Genomic DNA, 18680 nt, shown 5'->3' on the forward strand with positions numbered 1-18680 from the left:
GCAGTTTTCTCTGTTTCACATTTTACGCGGCTCCGCTGAGTTTTGGTTTTGTCTTCTAGCTAGTAGCTAATTTACTGGGGATGGTATCTGCGTACATTTGCAATCTTAGTCTTATAACTCACCATAGAAACCAGTTTTTTTTTTCTACCACTAATATGTATGTTCTAATCAAAATTATAATACTATTTAACCAATTAAGAACCTATTGGAACAGCTTAGTTCAAGTCTCTTATAGTACTACCAGATTTACACCTTTATAAATATTGAAGGAAATCTACTCTTAAGTGAAAAGATTACTACCCGTATCCAATTTTAAAACTAGGAGGGAAGAAGAATCATAGCATATGTTAGGACTCCAACTTATGCCTTCAAAAGTTTTTAAGGGTGTGGATTTTTATGGGTTAGAAGCCTGCCTTAGTTACTACGACTAGAAATTTCTCAAGTTGTCCTTTGTGAGCATTCATAAGTGTGCTGCTGCATTGTTTATTTGTTTTTAAAATATTAAAAGCATAAACACGTTTTGAACTCCCCGGGAATAAATCCATGGCTACGTGGCTGGTGATATCATCGTCCATTCATGTAAGATACTCCTTAATTAGATATTGCAGATAGTTCTGTATTTATCATTAGAAATTCTTGAATACTAGAAATTATACATTTGTGTTAATAATATCAACTTTCCATGACATTTGAAATGGAAATGGAAATCCTTCGAGAAATGAACAGGAATGGGAGATCTTCAGACATTCCTCACCCCTGCTTGTACCCCAAACTTTAAGTTTATGCTAATGTCTATTGCGATGGATCTCTTTTATTAAAATCCGGATCAGATATACCGCTCAAGTAAACCTCAACAAATAAGGGAAAACTTGAAAATTAGCTGTTGAAATGTATATTTAAGAGAAAACTTGAAAAAAGAACAGCCACTGATAGAAAGCAAGTGCATGAGCCCTGGAAGAATGCCAAAGCCAAACCATAAGTATATTACCTGAGAGCATAACTTGACTCCCATGCAAGCCATGCATGACACATGCATGTGCAGTTTCACGTGTGGAAATTGTAAAGATGAGTACTGGAGCCGTGATTTTGGGATGACCTTAATTATCAAGTTGCTTTTGGGATAACCTTATCAAGTTGTTTTTTATTATCTTGTACGAAATATTAGTTAAGTCGTTATTTTAATATTTATTTTATTGATTTCAGCCGTGATTGTAGGTTGAAAATCAAGGTCTTGTGATTATAAATAAGCTCCAGAATATGAATAAAGGCATTGAGATTTTAAACTGCAATTATTTGGTTATTTCTCACCACAAGCAGAAACAATATCACTAGCACTACTTGTAATCGTTAGCTGCATCTGACTGGGACCTAACAGCCACGTTCTCGGAAGATTAGTATATATGATAATCCAGATTCGTCAATTTATTTTATGACACGTCTGGGTTACAATCACATGAAGCTTTCAAGAACTAATAATAATAATAATAGCTTTCCCGCGTTTTGTTTCGGTTTAGCCTTGTTTGGCTACCTTTTATATAAAAAATAATAAAAATAATAATAATAATATGTTAAACAAATAGAAGTCCACACAGTTTAAACAGCACATACATATCAACAATAAGCAAAAGGAGGCAAGCCTGACAATGCATATCTAGAAACTAGGAACACACGCGAGACTATTATTTCAATTCTTCAGAAGGTGGACGATATGGGGTAGGCACTAAAAAAAGATCATTCTTCCTTCGTACTGATCCGCCAAAATTCTCAGCCATGTCTAGATCATTGTTCTGTTCACCATTTGGGAGTTTCCAATTTAAATGGAATAGCAGTTGAGCGAGTGGAAGCTCAATATTAGCCATGCCAAAAAGCATTCCTGGACAAATCCTTCTTCCTGCACCAAATGGGATATACTCAAAATAATTCCCCTTGTAATCAATTGAACTATCCAGAAATCGCTCTGGATAGAAGCTCTCAGCATCGTTCCAGTACCAGGGATCCCTAGCAATCGCCCACGCATTAACAATCACCTTAGATCCTTTAGGTATATCATAACCTAAAATCTTACACCTCTCTCCACATTCTCTTGGCAGTAGCAAGGGAAGAGGGGTGTGCAATCTTAGAGTTTCTTTGACAACTAATTTTAAGTATTGTAACTCATGAAGGCCTATTTCATCAACATTTCCATTTTTCTCAAAGGCTTGCCTCACCTCAGCTTGTGCCTTTTCCATTACTCTTGGATTTTTCATCATTTCTGACATCGCCCATTCTATCACTGTGACTGATGAGTCAGTTCCAGCTATGAAAATATCCTGAAATAGGCAATTGTGCACCTTGGTGAACTAACCATACAGCTTAATTAATTCAATCTTACAATTAACAAAAAATAATACAAAGAAGACTAGGTTTCTGAATCTATAATATAAGGTACCTTAATATTTCGGTAAATTTAAATCATGATAGATCTAGGCACGGGGAAAAGACTTACAGTGATTGCAGCTTTAATGTTATCGGTTGTTAAGATGAAACCAAGTTCTCCATTTTCTTGACAATTCAACAGAACATGCACAAGATCATCTGCCTCACCTTCCACAGTTTTTCCTAGTGCCTTGCCTTCTTTATGCTCGTTGATGATGTTTCCAAGAATTCTATCTAGTGCTTGATGCAGCCTTTCTAATTCAGGCTCAATCCCAGTGAGCTTCCCAAGCAATTTAATCGAAGGGAATACATCAGCAAGATTGAAACCTCCACCCAACTCGATAGCTTTGTGGAAAACTGTCATAAGTTCTTCTTGGTCCTGGCATCTCACACCAAAAGCTGCTCTTGTAGTGATGCCATTTATTAAGGAAAATACCATCTTTGAAAGGTTGACCGGCAATCCTGAGTTTGAAGAAATGGATGTAATGAGATTTGATACTTCTTCTTCCCTGATTGATCGGAAAGATTGCACACGTTTTGCACTAAACAGCTCCAATGTGCAAATTTTTCTCAGTTGTCTCCAATAATCTCCATGTGGTGCAAATGCAATGTTAGTAAAATTATAGGTGAAAAAACTAGCAGCTAGGAGAAAGGGCCTTGAGGCGAAACTCATGTCATGAGTTCTCATTACTTCTTTTGCAGCTTCTGGGGAGGAAATCACAATATGCGAAACCTGGCCAAGTTGCAAGTGCATCAGTGGACCATATTTCTTGGCCAAATCACTGAGGCAGTGATGGGGCAGAGAGCCAACAAGCTGATGCAAATTTCCTATGACAGGCAACCTCCAAGGACCCGGGGGTAGATTTAATAAAGTTGAATGATTGTTTTTTGATTTCTTCCAAATCATGAAAGCAAAAAGAAGGAAGCTTAAAATGATTGGAAAGGGGGGAAATTGGTGTTCCATGTGTAAGGGGAGAGGGTTCGCTTACTAAGGATTAGTTATGGAAAGCAGATCGATAGGCAATCCAATTTAAATAGGTGCAGGTTGGTGGAGCCTCCAGTAGTTTGTCTGCTTCCTATGGGTTTTCAATTGAAAAATAAAAAATAAAAAAAGAAATTGCTATTTCTTTAACAGATTATCCTCGATCACGATGTTCAGACACGTCATGGACGCTTTAGTTTTAAAATAATAATAATAATAAATACATCATCAGACACTGAATAATTCACAACCTCGTCCCATTAACTCACCATAGAAGAAACGTTTTTCTTTCAGTTATAATAATTACCCTTTTTTTCTTCCTTCAAAATCAAAGGCTAATTTTAAGGCAATATTTTATGTTCCTTCAAAAACCCCCCCAAAAAAAAAAGTAATGTCTTCTTTAACTTGTTAGTTTAACAAAACAAAAGTCCATTTTCCTTGTACGAATATCATGAGATCGTGGGGTCTCTTTCTTGTGTATCTGGATTTGGCATATTATATTTTAAACCTACTGAATGATATTTGGCTTTTGTCCTGTATTGGGAAAATAAATGAAGAATAAAATGCGACCTTTGCAATTGCAAAAGATCTAGTCATATATGGTGGCTATGAGACCGGATTTTTTGCCGTATATTTTGATAATTAAAGATTCTTTTAATTTATATACTGAGAAAAATTCCATGAAATAAGGGTCTGGTCTGCTATGTACAATTTCGTTGAGCCCATTTTCTCTATATTATTTATAATTTATTCATAATTATTATAAAACTTTCACATTGTACAATTTCTTTGAGCCCCTTGTACTCTGTTTTATTCATCGAAACCCTTAGAGTACCAATTCGTCCCCTATAATTTTTAAATTTTCAAAATACCCTCCATTTAATAATTATTTTGTTGTAATTATAAATATAACTATAATTTTAAAATGGATTATTATTATTAATTAATTTTTATTAATTACAATAATACAAATGATGTTCAAAGCTTCCATTCTTTTTGGGTCAAAAGAAAAGGATTTTTTTTCCCAAGTTTTTGGTCATCCGTAGGGTGGTCCTTTATACTTAATTCTTTGACATAAATGAACAGATCATACATATAATATTCTGCCCAAAAACAATTTAAAAAAAAAAAACTCTTTTATTTGAATATATCATTTCGTTATGAATTTCTAACAATAAAAATTTTAATTATTGTGATTATTATTATTATAAAAAATAAATTAATAATAATAATTTAACTAAAAACTTATTATCAATTATTATTAATAGATTAATTAATTATAATACTTTTTATTCTTGTTAATACTAATAATAATATAATATAACAAAATAATTATTATAATTATAATTATAATCCATTTAATAATTATTATATTTTTTAATTAAATGGAGGGTATTTTGGAAATTTAAAATTTATAGGGAGCGAATTGATACTCTAAGGGTTTCAATGATATAAAACAGAGTACAAGGGCTCAACAAAATTGTACAATTTATAAAATTTTATTATACTTATGAATAAAGTGTAAATAATATAGAGTATAAGGGGCTCAAAGCAATTTTGTAAAGCAGCTATAAGGTGCAGTTAAGGTAACTTACAGCTGCTTTCGTCTTTTCTGCATTGTTACTATAAATATCTTTAAGCCCCTTGTACTTTATATTATTTACTATTTATTAATAAGTATTATGAAATTTTTTGCATTGCAAAATTGCATTAAGCCGCTTGCACTCTGTTTTATTTCATTACAACCCTTAGAGTATCAAATCTATCCCCTATAATTTTTAAATTTCCAAAATACCCTCCAGTTAAATAAAATATAATAATTATTAAATAGATTATAATTATAATTAAATTTAAGAAAACACTTTAAATAAGCTTTTAATCAAAATATTACTTATTATCATAAATTTTAATAGTATAAAATAACTTCAAGACCATAAAATGCAAACAACGTTATTCTTTTTATAAATATTTACATATATTACTATAATAAACATTATGCTTGAATTCACTTATTTCGATCCGAAACAACCAACAATAACCCCAATCATACGATCTTATCCTTGGCTTACAAATATGAAGATAAGATTCTCATCAATATCTTATTCAATTCTAACCTTGTCAGGAAACCCATAAATTCTTAAACCATTAACTCTAACTTAAGCACGTTAATTCATCAAACTTCTCTCGACCATCTTAGAGGAGCTAATTTCTAATAAGGTATAAATATGTCGTAAAAAATTATAAATATTACAAAGAGCTACTATAAGCATGTTTGCATTCAATAAAAGATTTCACAAAATTAATTAGAGTTCGAAAACATCTCCGAAAACTAATTTTCCATAACAACATCAAAATTGTCCGATGATAATACAAACAGAGGACTGCTAATTCAAAAATTCATAACTTTAGTTACATATGATCAAAAATAGTCATTTTAGTTTTAACTATTAGAGTAACAATAAGGAATCAAAATTAAAATTTATAAGGCACTTAGTGATGAAAAAGTAATCTAAACTGGCTTTAATATCAACCATCACAATTGTGTAAAACAGTTTCTAGGATTGCGGCAGCCCAAATCTATGATTTTTAATTATTCCTATACAAAGCTAAAAACTACGAATTTAGATATACAGAAACTAGACATACACATGTGCAACAATAAAAATTCCGAGAACTTTTAGAAGTCATTTGGGATATGTAATAGATTATAGATTTAAGGATTGTTGCAGTTTTCCAATTTTGAAAAATCATTACAATTAATATACAATGAGTTTTTAAATATTTAATAAACGATAAAGTTTCATGCATGGGGCTTAATGAAAATAGCAATTGTATAGTATTTAACCCACACTATTCACAGTTTTAGGATAACCCAATAACACCACTTCCACTCAATAATATCATAAATCAACACATGATCATGCTTTCACAATTTTTTTTCAATATAACACATGTAAAATCATTCAACCAATATACAAAGTCATAAATAAAACCAGAAGTTCAAAGGATTATAAAATTTTACCTATCTTCAAACTAAATTAAAACTCAAGAACGTTTTTCAATGCAAAACGAAAACACAATCAAAATCTTTTTCTTCTTTTTATTCAAAAATATGAACTTACTCATGTGTTTCATACTGTATTCTTTTCTTTATTAGCCTCTACGCTTTAATGTAAGAGGAGATTTTTTATAAGTCAAGTTTTTTAATACTCTTATCCATTAATGAATCTATTTCTTTTTTTAATAAGGTATTTAATAAATTGGTAAAAAAATTGCATATAAAATACATATAAAAAATAATATTAATAATAAAACAAAGTACGGGTGTTATAGCTTGTGACCTAGCGAATGTTTATTTTATCGTGTTGGATTTTCTTTTATTTAAATCAGGACCAGATATACAGCTCAAAAATGAAAACAGAATTAACTGCTGATACTGCAATGTATAAACACTTGAAATAAGAGGTTATGGTCCAATATCCAATATGGATTTAATATTATAACATAACTGGAAATCGAAGGCACCCCTCCCTCCGACATTCTTCCGAACCGGTGTCCATGGCAGCACCCCATAATCAATTGGGTGATGTCATAATCCCAGACGGATACGGTACCTGCTCTGATACGAGATATAACAACCGATATGGGTAGAACACACCCTTAAAAACTGACTTCTAAAGGAAAGATTTCCCGTGAGCTCATGTTCCTTTATATTATTCTATACCTTGTTGCATATGAATTCTAACACATGATCAACCAAGTACTTGGAAGATTAACATGATCATGTTCCTCAATTTATATTATGACTTGCTTTACATCTATTTGTTCCATGTCGATCGATCGTTTCTGGTTTCCAGCATTGTTGGCGTTAATTGCTTATTCTAGAGCTGTAAACACGCCATGTTGAATGTGTCCTGGAACTGGATTATGATGAAGTCGATGGAAGCAGGTTAAGTTAACTGATTACACAAAGCCAGGTGAGTAAACAGCTTTGACGTTATCATTGTTTATCTTAAATTCAAGTTTGCTATTCTATTACCTGCAACTTTATGCTCTTTGATAAAGCTTCCAACCATCTGTCAATTTCAGGCCCTATTCACTGATGATATGAAACAACTATTATATTGCTCACTTACCTACTTTTTCAAAAATTAAAAAAAAAAAAAGAAAGTTTTGAAGCAACACATCAGCCATACCGACAAAAACCACTGCCACCCACTACTGATAACTTTCCACCAGCTCCTCAAATGATTTTTCCCTTTACATTAATAACATATTTACTAGCGCTCAAATCTTAAAGCCCCAGCCTACAGTAAAGCCATTTATTCTCCAGTACTGTTTTTCTTCACTAATTCTTGTCAGTCTCTCAATTAATTGCTAAATACCACTTTTAATAGCGTTTAATTCAGTACAAAGAAGACTATTTCAAGGACTTGCTACCTCACGAGAACTCTTGGGTACTCCCTTCACACACACACACACACACACACACACACACACTTCCTCATCAATTGAATTCTCACTATGTGTAATATTTCTCATTCAATCACTAAGTATGAATTAGTAAATAAATGAGTAACAAAAATCCAACGGACGAAAGTGTACTTTTAATCTAGTAATAAGTGTACAGCAGTATTATAGGCTGTGTGGTATGTAACTGATGGTGGTGCCTCACCTTAGACATTCTCTTTAATCAATAATTACAATGAATTGTAAAGAAGCATTTGTTTCTGACTATTAACAAAGAGAATAGAACAGCTTACATATAACATTTTCACCCAAGCTTGAAACAAAAACATTATTCAGAAACACGAGTTATTCCCTCCCAACAATATTAGCGGTACTGGCATCACATAACATACCTACATGATGGGGAGAACAATTATTCAAAATTATACTGTAGTTTTTTCTTCTAGAGCTTATGCAACAGCTGGAGGATTATAAGGGGTGGGAATCAGGCACAGATTTTGCTTTCTTTTGACGGTCACACCAAATCCCTCTGTCATGTCTAAGTCCTCATTCTTCATTCCATTTGGTAGCTTCCAATCGAAATGGTACAAAAACATGGCAAGTGGAAGCTCAATGTTGGCATTGGCATATGTCATTCCAGGGCACATCCTCCTACCAGCACCAAATGGGAGAAATTCAAAATTAGCACCCTTAAAGTCTATAGGAGAATCAAGGAACCTCTCTGGAATAAAGCTCTCAGGTTCAGTCCAATATTTGGAATCTCTTGTCATCGCCCATACATTAACAAGTACTTGTGCTTTGGCTGGTATGTCGTATCCATTAATATTACACGTCTCTGCACATTCTCTTGGAAATAACATTGGAGCAGAAGGATGTATTCTCAGAGTCTCTTTTATAGCTAGCTTCAAGTACTTCATTTCCTCAAGGCCCGCTTCATCGACTTTCCCCCTTCTATTAAAGACTTCCCTTACCTCATCTTGTGCCTTTTTCATTATTTTTGGATACTTCATCAGCAAGGACATAGCCCAATCTACAGTTGTTGCTGATGTCTCGGTGCCAGCACTAAAAACATCCTGAAAACGGATTTATGCATCCAACTTAAAAACATTATTCGAAGATGGAGTTTGACACATTAATATTATACAAGCCTTGCGACTGGCATCTCTATGTATATTTATATGAATTCAACTCCAAGGATCTACTAACAGAAGTTTAAACCAAAAAAAAAAAAAAGTTTAATAAAATACTAACCATGACAACAGCTTTGACATTTTTGGTATTTAGGGGAAATTCAAGATTACCATCCTCTTGAGCTTTCAACAGAACATCAACAAGATCTTCAACTTCTTCCTTCTTACCGCTCTTCGATCTCATCGCCCTGCGCTTCTTGTGATCCTCAACAATTTTTGAAAGAATTTTGTCTGTTTTGTTATGCATCCTCTGCATTTTAGCCTTGACTCCAGTGAGTGCTAGAAGAAACTTGATGGAAGGATACAGATCAGCAATACTTGAACCAGCAAACATTTCGGTGGCTTCACTCACAACCGCTTGGAATGCTTCAATGTCTTCATTTTTCTTACCAAAAGCTGCCCTTGAAGTAATACTACACATCAACAAAAATACTTTCTCCGTAAGATTAACAACTGATCCTGCCTTTGAACCAATCCAATCAACAAGATTTGTCACCTCTTCTTCCCTTATTGATCTGAATGATTGGACCCGCTTCACCCCTAAAAGCTCCGTGACACAAATTTTTTTCAATGTTCTCCAGTAAGGACCATATGGTGCAAAAGCAATATCAGAAAAATCATAAGACAGTATTTGGGCAGCAGGAACATGAGGCCTTGATGCAAAGACAAGATCATGAGTTGTCGTAATTTCTTTTGCGTAATCTGGAGAAGATACAACGATGGTGCAAACTTCTCCAAGTCGTAGGTGCATGAGAGGTCCGTATTGCTTAGCCAAGTCTGCTAATCCACGATGAGGCAACTCATAGCGAGCAAGCTGATGCAAGTTGCCAATGATGGGTAATTTCCATGGCCCTGGTGGTAAATTTAGTTTCTCGTTTCTTCTGAATAGCTTCAGAATTATAAAAAGAGAGAGAACAGATATGATAAGGATTGAGAAAGAGAGCTCCATGACCCAAAAAATGGTAAAGAATCGCAATGAAGGTTAAGAGTGTAACTTGCCTGTCCTTGTATTTATATCAACTGCAATCAACTTGTTAGCACTAATTCTTGTTAAGTGTCCACTACTTTAAAGTATTTGTTTCTTTATTGTTGTATTTCATTGACCAACTGTTAATTAATTTTATTAGTATCTAAAAGTAGTGTCGAACTATTTGCTGGGATATATATATTTGTGGGAAATGACAAATGTAGGGAATTGCAATAATGATGATGGAATTTCATTATAATAAATTAATGTGTGTACAATTCTATCGGTACCAAAAAAAAAATTAATATTAATGGATAAATTGTGAAAAAATAAAAAGGATTGTATTTAAAGACACGTTACAAAAGCTATTTTATTTAAGATGTTATTTAAATCACTAATTTAGTGATGTACATGCGTTAAGTAAAAATTCTCTTAGAATATAATAAAGTACTTATTTACTTGCTTATACTACGTGTGCATGAAAATAAACTTGAACCCTCTTAAACGTTGAAAGCCTGCCAATAATCAATATATTATTTCTACAGTAAATAATATATCGGATATTTGATGCATAAAAAACTATATGTTATATGACGAAACTCATTTTAGGAAAAAGGGGTAAGAAAAAAGTGGTATAGGATCATTATTTTTTATGTTTAAATGGCATATACTATTGGATCAAGATTTTATTTGAATCAATAATCCAAATTGAGCCATCATCACTTCGAATTAAATGCTACTATGAAATGATAGCATTCTTAAATAAAAAAGATACTTCTCTTATAAGATACAATTAATAAGACATGTCTTTATAATGAAGCTTCATTTTATTTTGAAATTATTCTAACACAATTATTGTTGCCTCCCCATGAAATCAAATCACTCTCCCTCATCCTCATTTGCTTGACGAAAAACAATAACCTCCCCCTTGAAAGCTTCCACCATCCTCTTCCACCCCCGCCCCCAACCCCAATTCGAACGCTCGGATTTCGAATCAAAAGAGAAAATACAAACCAACTCAATTAAACAGTACTTAGCAAGCTTCCACCGTTTACTGTTTACCAGCATATAATGATTTCATTTACAGTTTCTTAAATTAAAAAAAAAAAAAAGTAATTTTTTTCATTTTTAGTCATTTTCAATCAACCCCACAGGAATAAGGCTCAAGCTCTTCAAAGGAACATTTAGTATTAGTATCAAATTCTTTATAGCTGTGAAATTTTAAGGTAAGATAATTTTATCCGACAATTGTTTAATAAGAAACTTATAATATATTTAGTAATTTGGACAAAAATATTGTAAAAACCATATTTATCAAATACAATTAACTTAATTATGTTTCACAACAACAACTTCTTCATATAAAAATTTAATATCAAACAGGCCCAAGTCATCAGATAGCAATATCCAGGTCCCTAAAATATGATTTCTATAATTCTACATAGAATCATTTATCTGCACCCAACCGAAGATTAGGATTTGCCCGTTATTGTCGATGTCACCGAAATGGCTGTTGCATATATTTTATGTAACAAGAGCGCTCGAATGATCTTTTAACACCAAGGCACACGTGATACTTTTTTCCTTTTGAAGAGGCACACAGCCCGCAGGTAAGACTTAAGACAGAATATATTTATGTAGTACATCATTGACCACCGAAAAGTGGGGATGGGCCTTGGGCATGGACCTCTCGGATTGTCCCCAGCCCATTGACAGGACCCTTCTGCTTCGCATGGCTGTTGCCGACCTCTTCTTCCTCTTACAACTGTGTAGTAGGGGTATTTTTTTTTTTTTTTTTTTTGAAAGAGTGTAGTAGGGGTATTTTAAATTAAATTGCTCATATCTTACCCTCCACCCTTTCAATACCTTGGGCAGTTGGGTTTATTCTTTTGTTAGTCATTGATTATTTTGATTTTTGGGAAGCTACTATTTTTTAGATTTATAGAGAAAGTTTAAAGAAAAAAAAAAGAGATATGAATGATTGTTTTAGTTTTGTAGCAAGAAAATGTTTTAAGGGCAGAAGAATAGAGATATCAAAATTGTATGTTTGGTTGGGCTTCTCTATTAGCCCAAAGAGTTTTTTAAACCCAAAAACTCTTTTGAAAAAATATTGAGTTGTTTGGCTACATTTGTAGTAGAGCTTCTGAGATTAAAAAATGCTCAAAAATACCCTAGTAATTTTTCACTAATTTCAAAAAGAACTAATGCATAGACCTATACAACAAATATTTCTCCACTTGCCACCATTTTTTGCCAAGCAACAATAAGTATGGTTTTTCTTATACTTTCTTTATAGTCATTTTTGTCTCTCATGCTTTCTTTCATAAATGAATTGTTTATTCTTTTCAGTTTATAGCCACTTTTTAACTGCTTTTTCACTTTATTAATTTATTTTATATTGTTTAATATATCCACGTGGTCATATGGTCCACACAAATCAGTATATGTATTATGTGAATTATTCATTTTATTTGTTTGCTAGATATTCATTTAATTATATTTGTACTTGTTTAATATGTTCATATGCTGGATGTTCATCTTATTTATTTTATATTTGTATTTTTTATTATAATAATATTTTTGTTATAATAATATCGTGGTTTGTCTAAATTTATGATTTAAAAGTAAGTTCTCTAAGTTATCTTTTTTGGTAATATGACTCCACAAAAACACTTTTAATATTGTGAAATCAAACAATCTAGTGGTTCAAAAGAGTTTTTTTAATTGACAACCAAACACCCAATAGTTTTTTATCAAAAGCTCTACTTATAGAAACTCGACTTTTAAAAGCTCTACTCAAGAAGTTGTACCAAACAGACCCTAAAAAAATTTGAGAAATTAAAAGATCTACAAATAAAAAGTCTGTTTGTTTATATACATATATATAGACGTACACACATACATATACATATTTGGTATTAAGTGGTGTATAATCGAATAAGGTATTTGCTGTCACATGTTTTGGCTGTATAATGTACCTTTCGAAAGCCTGATTGCATAAATTTGTGTTACATATGCATTTACTTGGAAGCATTGTGCTTCTGAATTTTCTGTATATGTTAGTATTACCTTCTCATGTTAGTATTATTGAGCATGTTAGAAAGCAAAACATTAACAATAACCATCTGCAGAGGCCAATTGGGGCCATCTATTAAAGTTGAGAAAGTGGATGGGCAGAAGCTTCCAAATGGAAAAGAGGAACCGAAAGCCAAGAAGCATGAAGATGGCAACACTCAGGTCGCCAAGATAAATGGGTGCCAATGGCTTTTCATATTGGAAGGATGAAAGTTAGATGTTACGGGAGGAAAGAAACAGAAAGAAACCAAGGGTCTAGGGGGATTGTCATGCTGGCTAGGATCATTTGAGCGGTGGCATGTTCTTACAGCAGCTGCTGTAGTTGGAGCAGTGGCAACTATTGCAGTGGCTTATAGCAATTTTAGAAGGTCAGGCTGAAATATAACTTGTGATCAGGGAAACAGTTTGTTGACCATCCTTGTCTACGGGTAGATGCAAGAGTTTTGATGAAATAATTCTCCAAACAAAAATGCTATCAGCTGGGCATGAATAGCATAATTTTAGCAAGTTAAGTCATGAAGCATGAACCCACCCATTTTTGTTGATTAATGTTATTTTAATGGATCTTTGGTCAATGGCTTATCTTAATACTGAACTTGTTACTAAATTGCCCGGTACAAGCATTAACTAATATAGCAGCTGTATTGCTACTAGATTGCCTGGAGAAACCAATAACCGATATACAGTTTGCAATGGTATTGCTAGGGTTTTGTTAGTTAACTGTTGTCTATCCATCTCAATTTATTACTAACTCACAGAGCATTTTTGGTATGTTATCTGTTGGTTGATTGTGAAACGCAATACTAGTTATGAGTATCATATTGGGGCAAAGATGCTCTCCTTGCATAATCTTTTATCATGATAGCATCTGTAGTAGTTATTCGATGAGCTAGATAGTAGACTGTAGATCAGAGATCAAACTGGGGAGATTTGTGGGTGAACTTGTTGTCCTGCTGTTTTATTTTGCTTTTGTAATATCTGACCATCAAAGAATCATTGTATAAAGAGATCGATTGCCTGGTCAGGGACATTGTTAGCTTGAAGCCTATGCGTGTTAACTTTCTAAACAGGCTAATGAGTATAGTAGCTACTAATTAGATGCCCATGAGGTTCAACTGTCTTCTCACTAGTTTTTACTGTCATTTTCTTTTGAAAAGTACTTGTCCTGACAATTAATTGGCACAAACGAAAAGTGGTATGCTTCATGGCATGCATATTTTGAAGGTTTATCCGAAATTCCGAACGAAAGATGCTCACGGTACTAGAATTGCCCGAATTTGGAGATTTCATTCACATAAAAACAAAAGATCGAACACCTGAATCAGCCAGAGCATAAACTATACCCAGATCTTCACTTACCCAAACCCAAATCCAAACACAAAGTCAAAGGTTGTTCCTCATGTTGTGATGATAATGAGTGATGGATTACCTCTCTTGACAGCAAGCACTAGAATTGTATTGCATATTTGAGTGCTGCCACACATTACAACTGAAAACACCACCATCATCCGTAGTTCCACAATCACAATCAATAAATCCATCGCTCATTATCATTCCCAATCCCGGCTTAGTAGCTCAATTTACAAATCGCATTTCCGCTTAACCAAACGCAGTAAACATAAACTTTCGTATACGATTTGGAGATGATTGCTGCGTTCAAATTTTTCAAAATACATGCTATTCGTAGACGTCAATGCCGCCTCTACAGCTTTCTTGAGATCCAGCCAAATGTGTAGAAGTAGAACTACTCAATGGAAGTAGGACCAGCTCCCCAGATGTCGACTTGGCCTCCACCTCATAAACACACGGCAATTTCACTAAATGGCCGTTTCTTCACAGATTGCTTGCTGTCAAGAACCATCCGCATTACCTCTGCCACTGATTCAAATTTCCAGATAATTCAAAAGCACATTCTTGTGTAAACAAACCAACCAGGTCACTGCAAATGTCAGACTTGGAGTTGGTTGGCTTTGAGCATGTCAGTAGAGTATCATTATAGCCACAAACTTGAGATTCAAGACCTTTTCCTTCAATATTCTGCCCTGATCCTGATCCTGATCCGTGTCACAAAAATCTTGAATAACCTTATCAAGTGTTATATTTTCTTTGATATTCAATCACTTCCTCATATTCGGCCTTCTGGACATTGTAGCTTCCTTGAATTATTTTATATCCACAATTTACCAATCCATGGGCGCCCGTGCCAATAGTATCACTCTTTCTCCAAAACATAACGAGGGAAGCGACGAGAACAGCGGTCGAATTGAAATGGGCTGCTGCTGGACTGGATTCATTCGATTTCACTTTTACACTTCCAATTTTGCGGCCCGTTTCTTTTTTCTTTTCTAATTTTAATTAAATTTAACAAATGAAAAATAAAATAAATAAATAAACTAATAAAGTAATTGGACTGAATCATTTTATCCCAATTAAAATATCCCTGCCAAGAGTCACTGGCTCGTTTGCCATTGGCTCGGTGCCCAATAAATAATGAGGTTTTCAATTTTTTATGCCCCTCCCGCTACCGTTGCCTGATTGCCTGGTGCCACTGCCATGCTCATAAAACAGAGTCTTAAATTGCTTTCAATGCCAATTTCGGTGAAAATCCAACAAGTAGATTGAGAAAATCATTCCATTCTGATCGTCAAATCAAGTATGACATACTGGAAATATGAAACAGAGGATTATTAAACTAACCCGGGGTTGATAACATAATATTTACTGCCAAAAGTAATAGACTTGGCAACATCTTATGACCACACACCGAAAAAGAAGATCAAAAACTACAACATAACATCAACAATGTTGCGAATCTAGCAACATACAATAATCTTAATAAACGACCTGTTTGCTAATGAGGAGAACTTCAGTTCTCACTCACAACTCAAGCAAAATCCACACTAACGAAGATGGAAACAAATTAGCCCTCTAGATAACATAATCAGACCATTCGTGTATATGTGATGTATGGTCCATTGTGAAGCTAGGGATTTTATCAAGCATGAATGGATTTTCCTTTCCCCCAATCAGCCTAGCCGGGTTACCAACAGCAGTTGTTCTTGGTGGAACATCCTTTAAAACTACAGAACCAGCACCAATTTTAGCCCCATCACCGATCTTAATGTTCCCCAAAATGCAAGTGCCCGCACCAACCAACACCCCGTTCCCAATTTTCGGATGCCTATCACCAGACATTTTCCCTGTGCCCCCTAATGTAACATTATGCAAAATTGACACATTATCTCCGATCACCGCCGTCTCTCCGACGACAACTCCGGTGGCGTGATCAAACAGTAACCCACGTCCGATCTTGGCTCCAGGATGAATATCAACGGAGAAAACCTCGGACACCCTGTTTTGTATTAACAGAGCCAAAACTTTTCTCCCTTGTAACCACAGCCGATGTGCTATCCTATGTGCCTGGCAAGCTAAAAACCCTTTGAAATTTAAAAGACAATGCGCATAACTTATGCACGCAGGGTCTCTTTCTTTAATGGCTATCAAATCAGCCTTCACGGCTTTGATAATTTCTTGATCCTCTACAATCACCCCCATGAAAAGTTCAAACAACGTACCGCTTTGAAGGCTCAAACTGCTTAATTTAATTGAAAGATGTTTTGCCAGAGCGCTTTCAAGGGACTTATGCGACAAGATTGAAGCGAAATAGTAGCTTGACAAGACAGGTTCTTCCTCAACGTCCGATCTTGCTTCGTCTTGCATTTTGAGCCATAGATCAACATCAGCATCATCGCCGTCATCAATATTTGAACGTGTGTGTATGGCTTGTTCCTGGTTTCTATTAAAGGGCACGCAAGAAACACGATCGGAAAAACTGGGCCGGCAGTGTTTTGCGTACCTGTATGCATGATCATCATTTTGAGACCTGCTTGGATCCTGGGAAATTTGAGAAGTATCAATACAAGTAGCCATAACTGCTGTGGAAGTTTTTTCGCGATGGTGTTTGGATAGAGAGAAAATTGGTGATGTTCGTGAAGAAGCTTGTGAGGAGAGGAGATGTTTGTGGGGAGAAAAAAAAGGAGCATTATTAATATATAGGGAAGGAAAAAGAGGCCGAGCAACGACCAGAACTTTCATGGGAAAATATGACTTTCTCGGGCAAGCGTGCATTTATTTTATTACAAATGGAAAGAGAAATAATAAGAAAATGGAGAGATTGTGTGGATATTCTTTTGAGATGCGTTAGTCTCAAGTAAGTTTTATGAATCAAACACATAATATTTAAAGAGTTCAAGTCAACTTTTTCCAAGTCTTTTGTGTAGCATCTCCCAGTTGATTATTATCACTACTTTTTTTTCTGATTTTTCAAGTAAGTAAATGACAAAAACGATCGTAGAAGTGGGTCCAATTACGAAACTTTAGGCAAAAATTAATAAATTTATCATTTACACGGTGCATAAACGGTGGAGTATTTTACCCTTACGTTGTCGTTCTTCGCGAAATATAATTTTGGCCGACGTAGTTGAATTAGAGCCATGTCTCATATAAAAGGTGTCATATATCTTTAGGGAATGAAATAGGGCGATCAAAATAAAGGTGTTTGCTCATACATTATCGTACTTTCTTTAAAGTAAAAGTGAGCAAATAGTTGAGCAGATCACTTCGATCAGGATGTTGTTTGGTGACATCGAGCATATCACCTCGAGTAGATCATATCGACCATGATGTTATTGATCACCTCGAGCAGATCGTCTCGACTAGAATGTTATTGGTCACCTTGACCGGAATAATATGTGGTGACCTCGAGCACATCACCTCGACCAAGATGTTATTGATCACCTCGGCCAGGAGGTTACCAGAAAGCACGACTCAGTCAAAATATTTTCTCTGAAATATTAGGGACCATATTCTTAGTGGGCTGAAAATTAGTAGTTTTCTTGAGAATTTTAGGCGAGAGGATAAAAACCGCAATAATTTCCTATAAAAACCCTGGGAAGATGAAGGAAATGGGATTCTATTCTTTTCTCTCTCTCTCTCTGGGTGACTGAACCCATTTGATCTTTTTCTCTCTCTATCACTGGGAAATTTTTCTTTCGCTTATGATTTCTTTAAGATTAATTATTTTCAATTATTTTCCTTTAAATTTATTTAAAAACTTTTTGTTTAAAGCAATCATAATTAAGCCACATGAATTATGCTATTGGTTTTTCCAAGTAAGACCCAAATCGCTGACTTGAGCGTCAGAGGGTTTTCGCCGGAAAAACTTCTGGCACCTCCTGACTGTTGGCTGTGCTCACAAGCTCACAGGTTATTTGCTCATGAATTGTCTGTTCATAGATTGTCTGCTCATAGATCGTTTGCTCATGGGTTGTCTGCTCATGGAACATCTGCTCATGGTGCTAACTAATCAGAGGCTTCCCACCAAACAAATTTAATGCTGATGCAGGGATATGAGATTTGACCAACTCATCCGAATTTCGACATCAACAATATATTCTCTATCAAACAGCAACACTGAGGATGCAATTTCTCACATCACACCATGCACCGAAAGCATCTCCAATGGAACAACACCTTTGTTGCAATACGAAACAATAAGAAATCAAGGATAACCAAATAAATG

The 18680-nt window shown here is 34.5% G+C and overlaps 3 protein-coding genes across 3 annotated transcripts; all 3 read right to left on the reverse strand.

Annotated features, from left to right (window-relative positions):
* Positions 1-1675: 1675 nt before the first annotated feature.
* On the reverse strand, positions 1676-3395 carry LOC18055119 (cytochrome P450 71D9). Its single transcript, XM_024178413.1, has 2 exons — positions 2486-3395; positions 1676-2309 (listed from the first exon to the last, which is right to left on the reverse strand). The coding sequence occupies exons 1-2, from the start codon at positions 3377-3379 to the stop codon at positions 1680-1682; spliced, it is 1524 nt and encodes a 507-aa protein (XP_024034181.1). The 5' UTR covers positions 3380-3395; the 3' UTR covers positions 1676-1679.
* Positions 3396-8214: 4819 nt separating this feature from the next.
* LOC18055120 (cytochrome P450 71D11) lies at positions 8215-10024 on the reverse strand. Its single transcript, XM_006452497.2, has 2 exons — positions 9119-10024; positions 8215-8940 (listed from the first exon to the last, which is right to left on the reverse strand). The coding sequence occupies exons 1-2, from the start codon at positions 10004-10006 to the stop codon at positions 8317-8319; spliced, it is 1512 nt and encodes a 503-aa protein (XP_006452560.1). The 5' UTR covers positions 10007-10024; the 3' UTR covers positions 8215-8316.
* A 5605-nt stretch (positions 10025-15629) lies between these two features.
* On the reverse strand, positions 15630-17294 carry LOC18055121 (serine acetyltransferase 1, chloroplastic). Its single transcript, XM_006452498.2, has one exon. It carries the CDS (start codon positions 17225-17227, stop codon positions 16028-16030), a length of 1200 nt encoding a protein of 399 aa, XP_006452561.1. The 5' UTR covers positions 17228-17294; the 3' UTR covers positions 15630-16027.
* Positions 17295-18680: the final 1386 nt, after the last annotated feature.

This window comes from Citrus clementina, unplaced genomic scaffold, assembly GCF_000493195.1.
Source record: "Citrus clementina cultivar Clemenules unplaced genomic scaffold, Citrus_clementina_v1.0 scaffold_1, whole genome shotgun sequence".
Taxonomy (NCBI): Eukaryota; Viridiplantae; Streptophyta; class Magnoliopsida; order Sapindales; family Rutaceae; genus Citrus; species Citrus x clementina.

What these genes read in the sequence shown, in the direction of transcription:
- LOC18055120 (XM_006452497.2), bottom strand. Translation starts at nt 10,006, where the DNA reads ATGGAGCTCTCTTTCTCAATCCTTATCATATCTGTTCTCTCTCTTTTT. An exon ending in ATGTCAAAGCTGTTGTCATG is followed by an intron (nt 8,941 to 9,118) that starts GTTAGTATTTTA and finishes ATCCGTTTTCAG; the next exon opens with GATGTTTTTAGTGCTGGCAC.
- LOC18055121 (XM_006452498.2), bottom strand. Translation starts at nt 17,227, where the DNA reads ATGCACGCTTGCCCGAGAAAGTCATATTTTCCCATGAAAGTTCTGGTC.
- LOC18055119 (XM_024178413.1), bottom strand. Translation starts at nt 3,379, where the DNA reads ATGGAACACCAATTTCCCCCCTTTCCAATCATTTTAAGCTTCCTTCTT. An exon ending in ACATTAAAGCTGCAATCACT is followed by an intron (nt 2,310 to 2,485) that starts GTAAGTCTTTTC and finishes TGCCTATTTCAG; the next exon opens with GATATTTTCATAGCTGGAAC.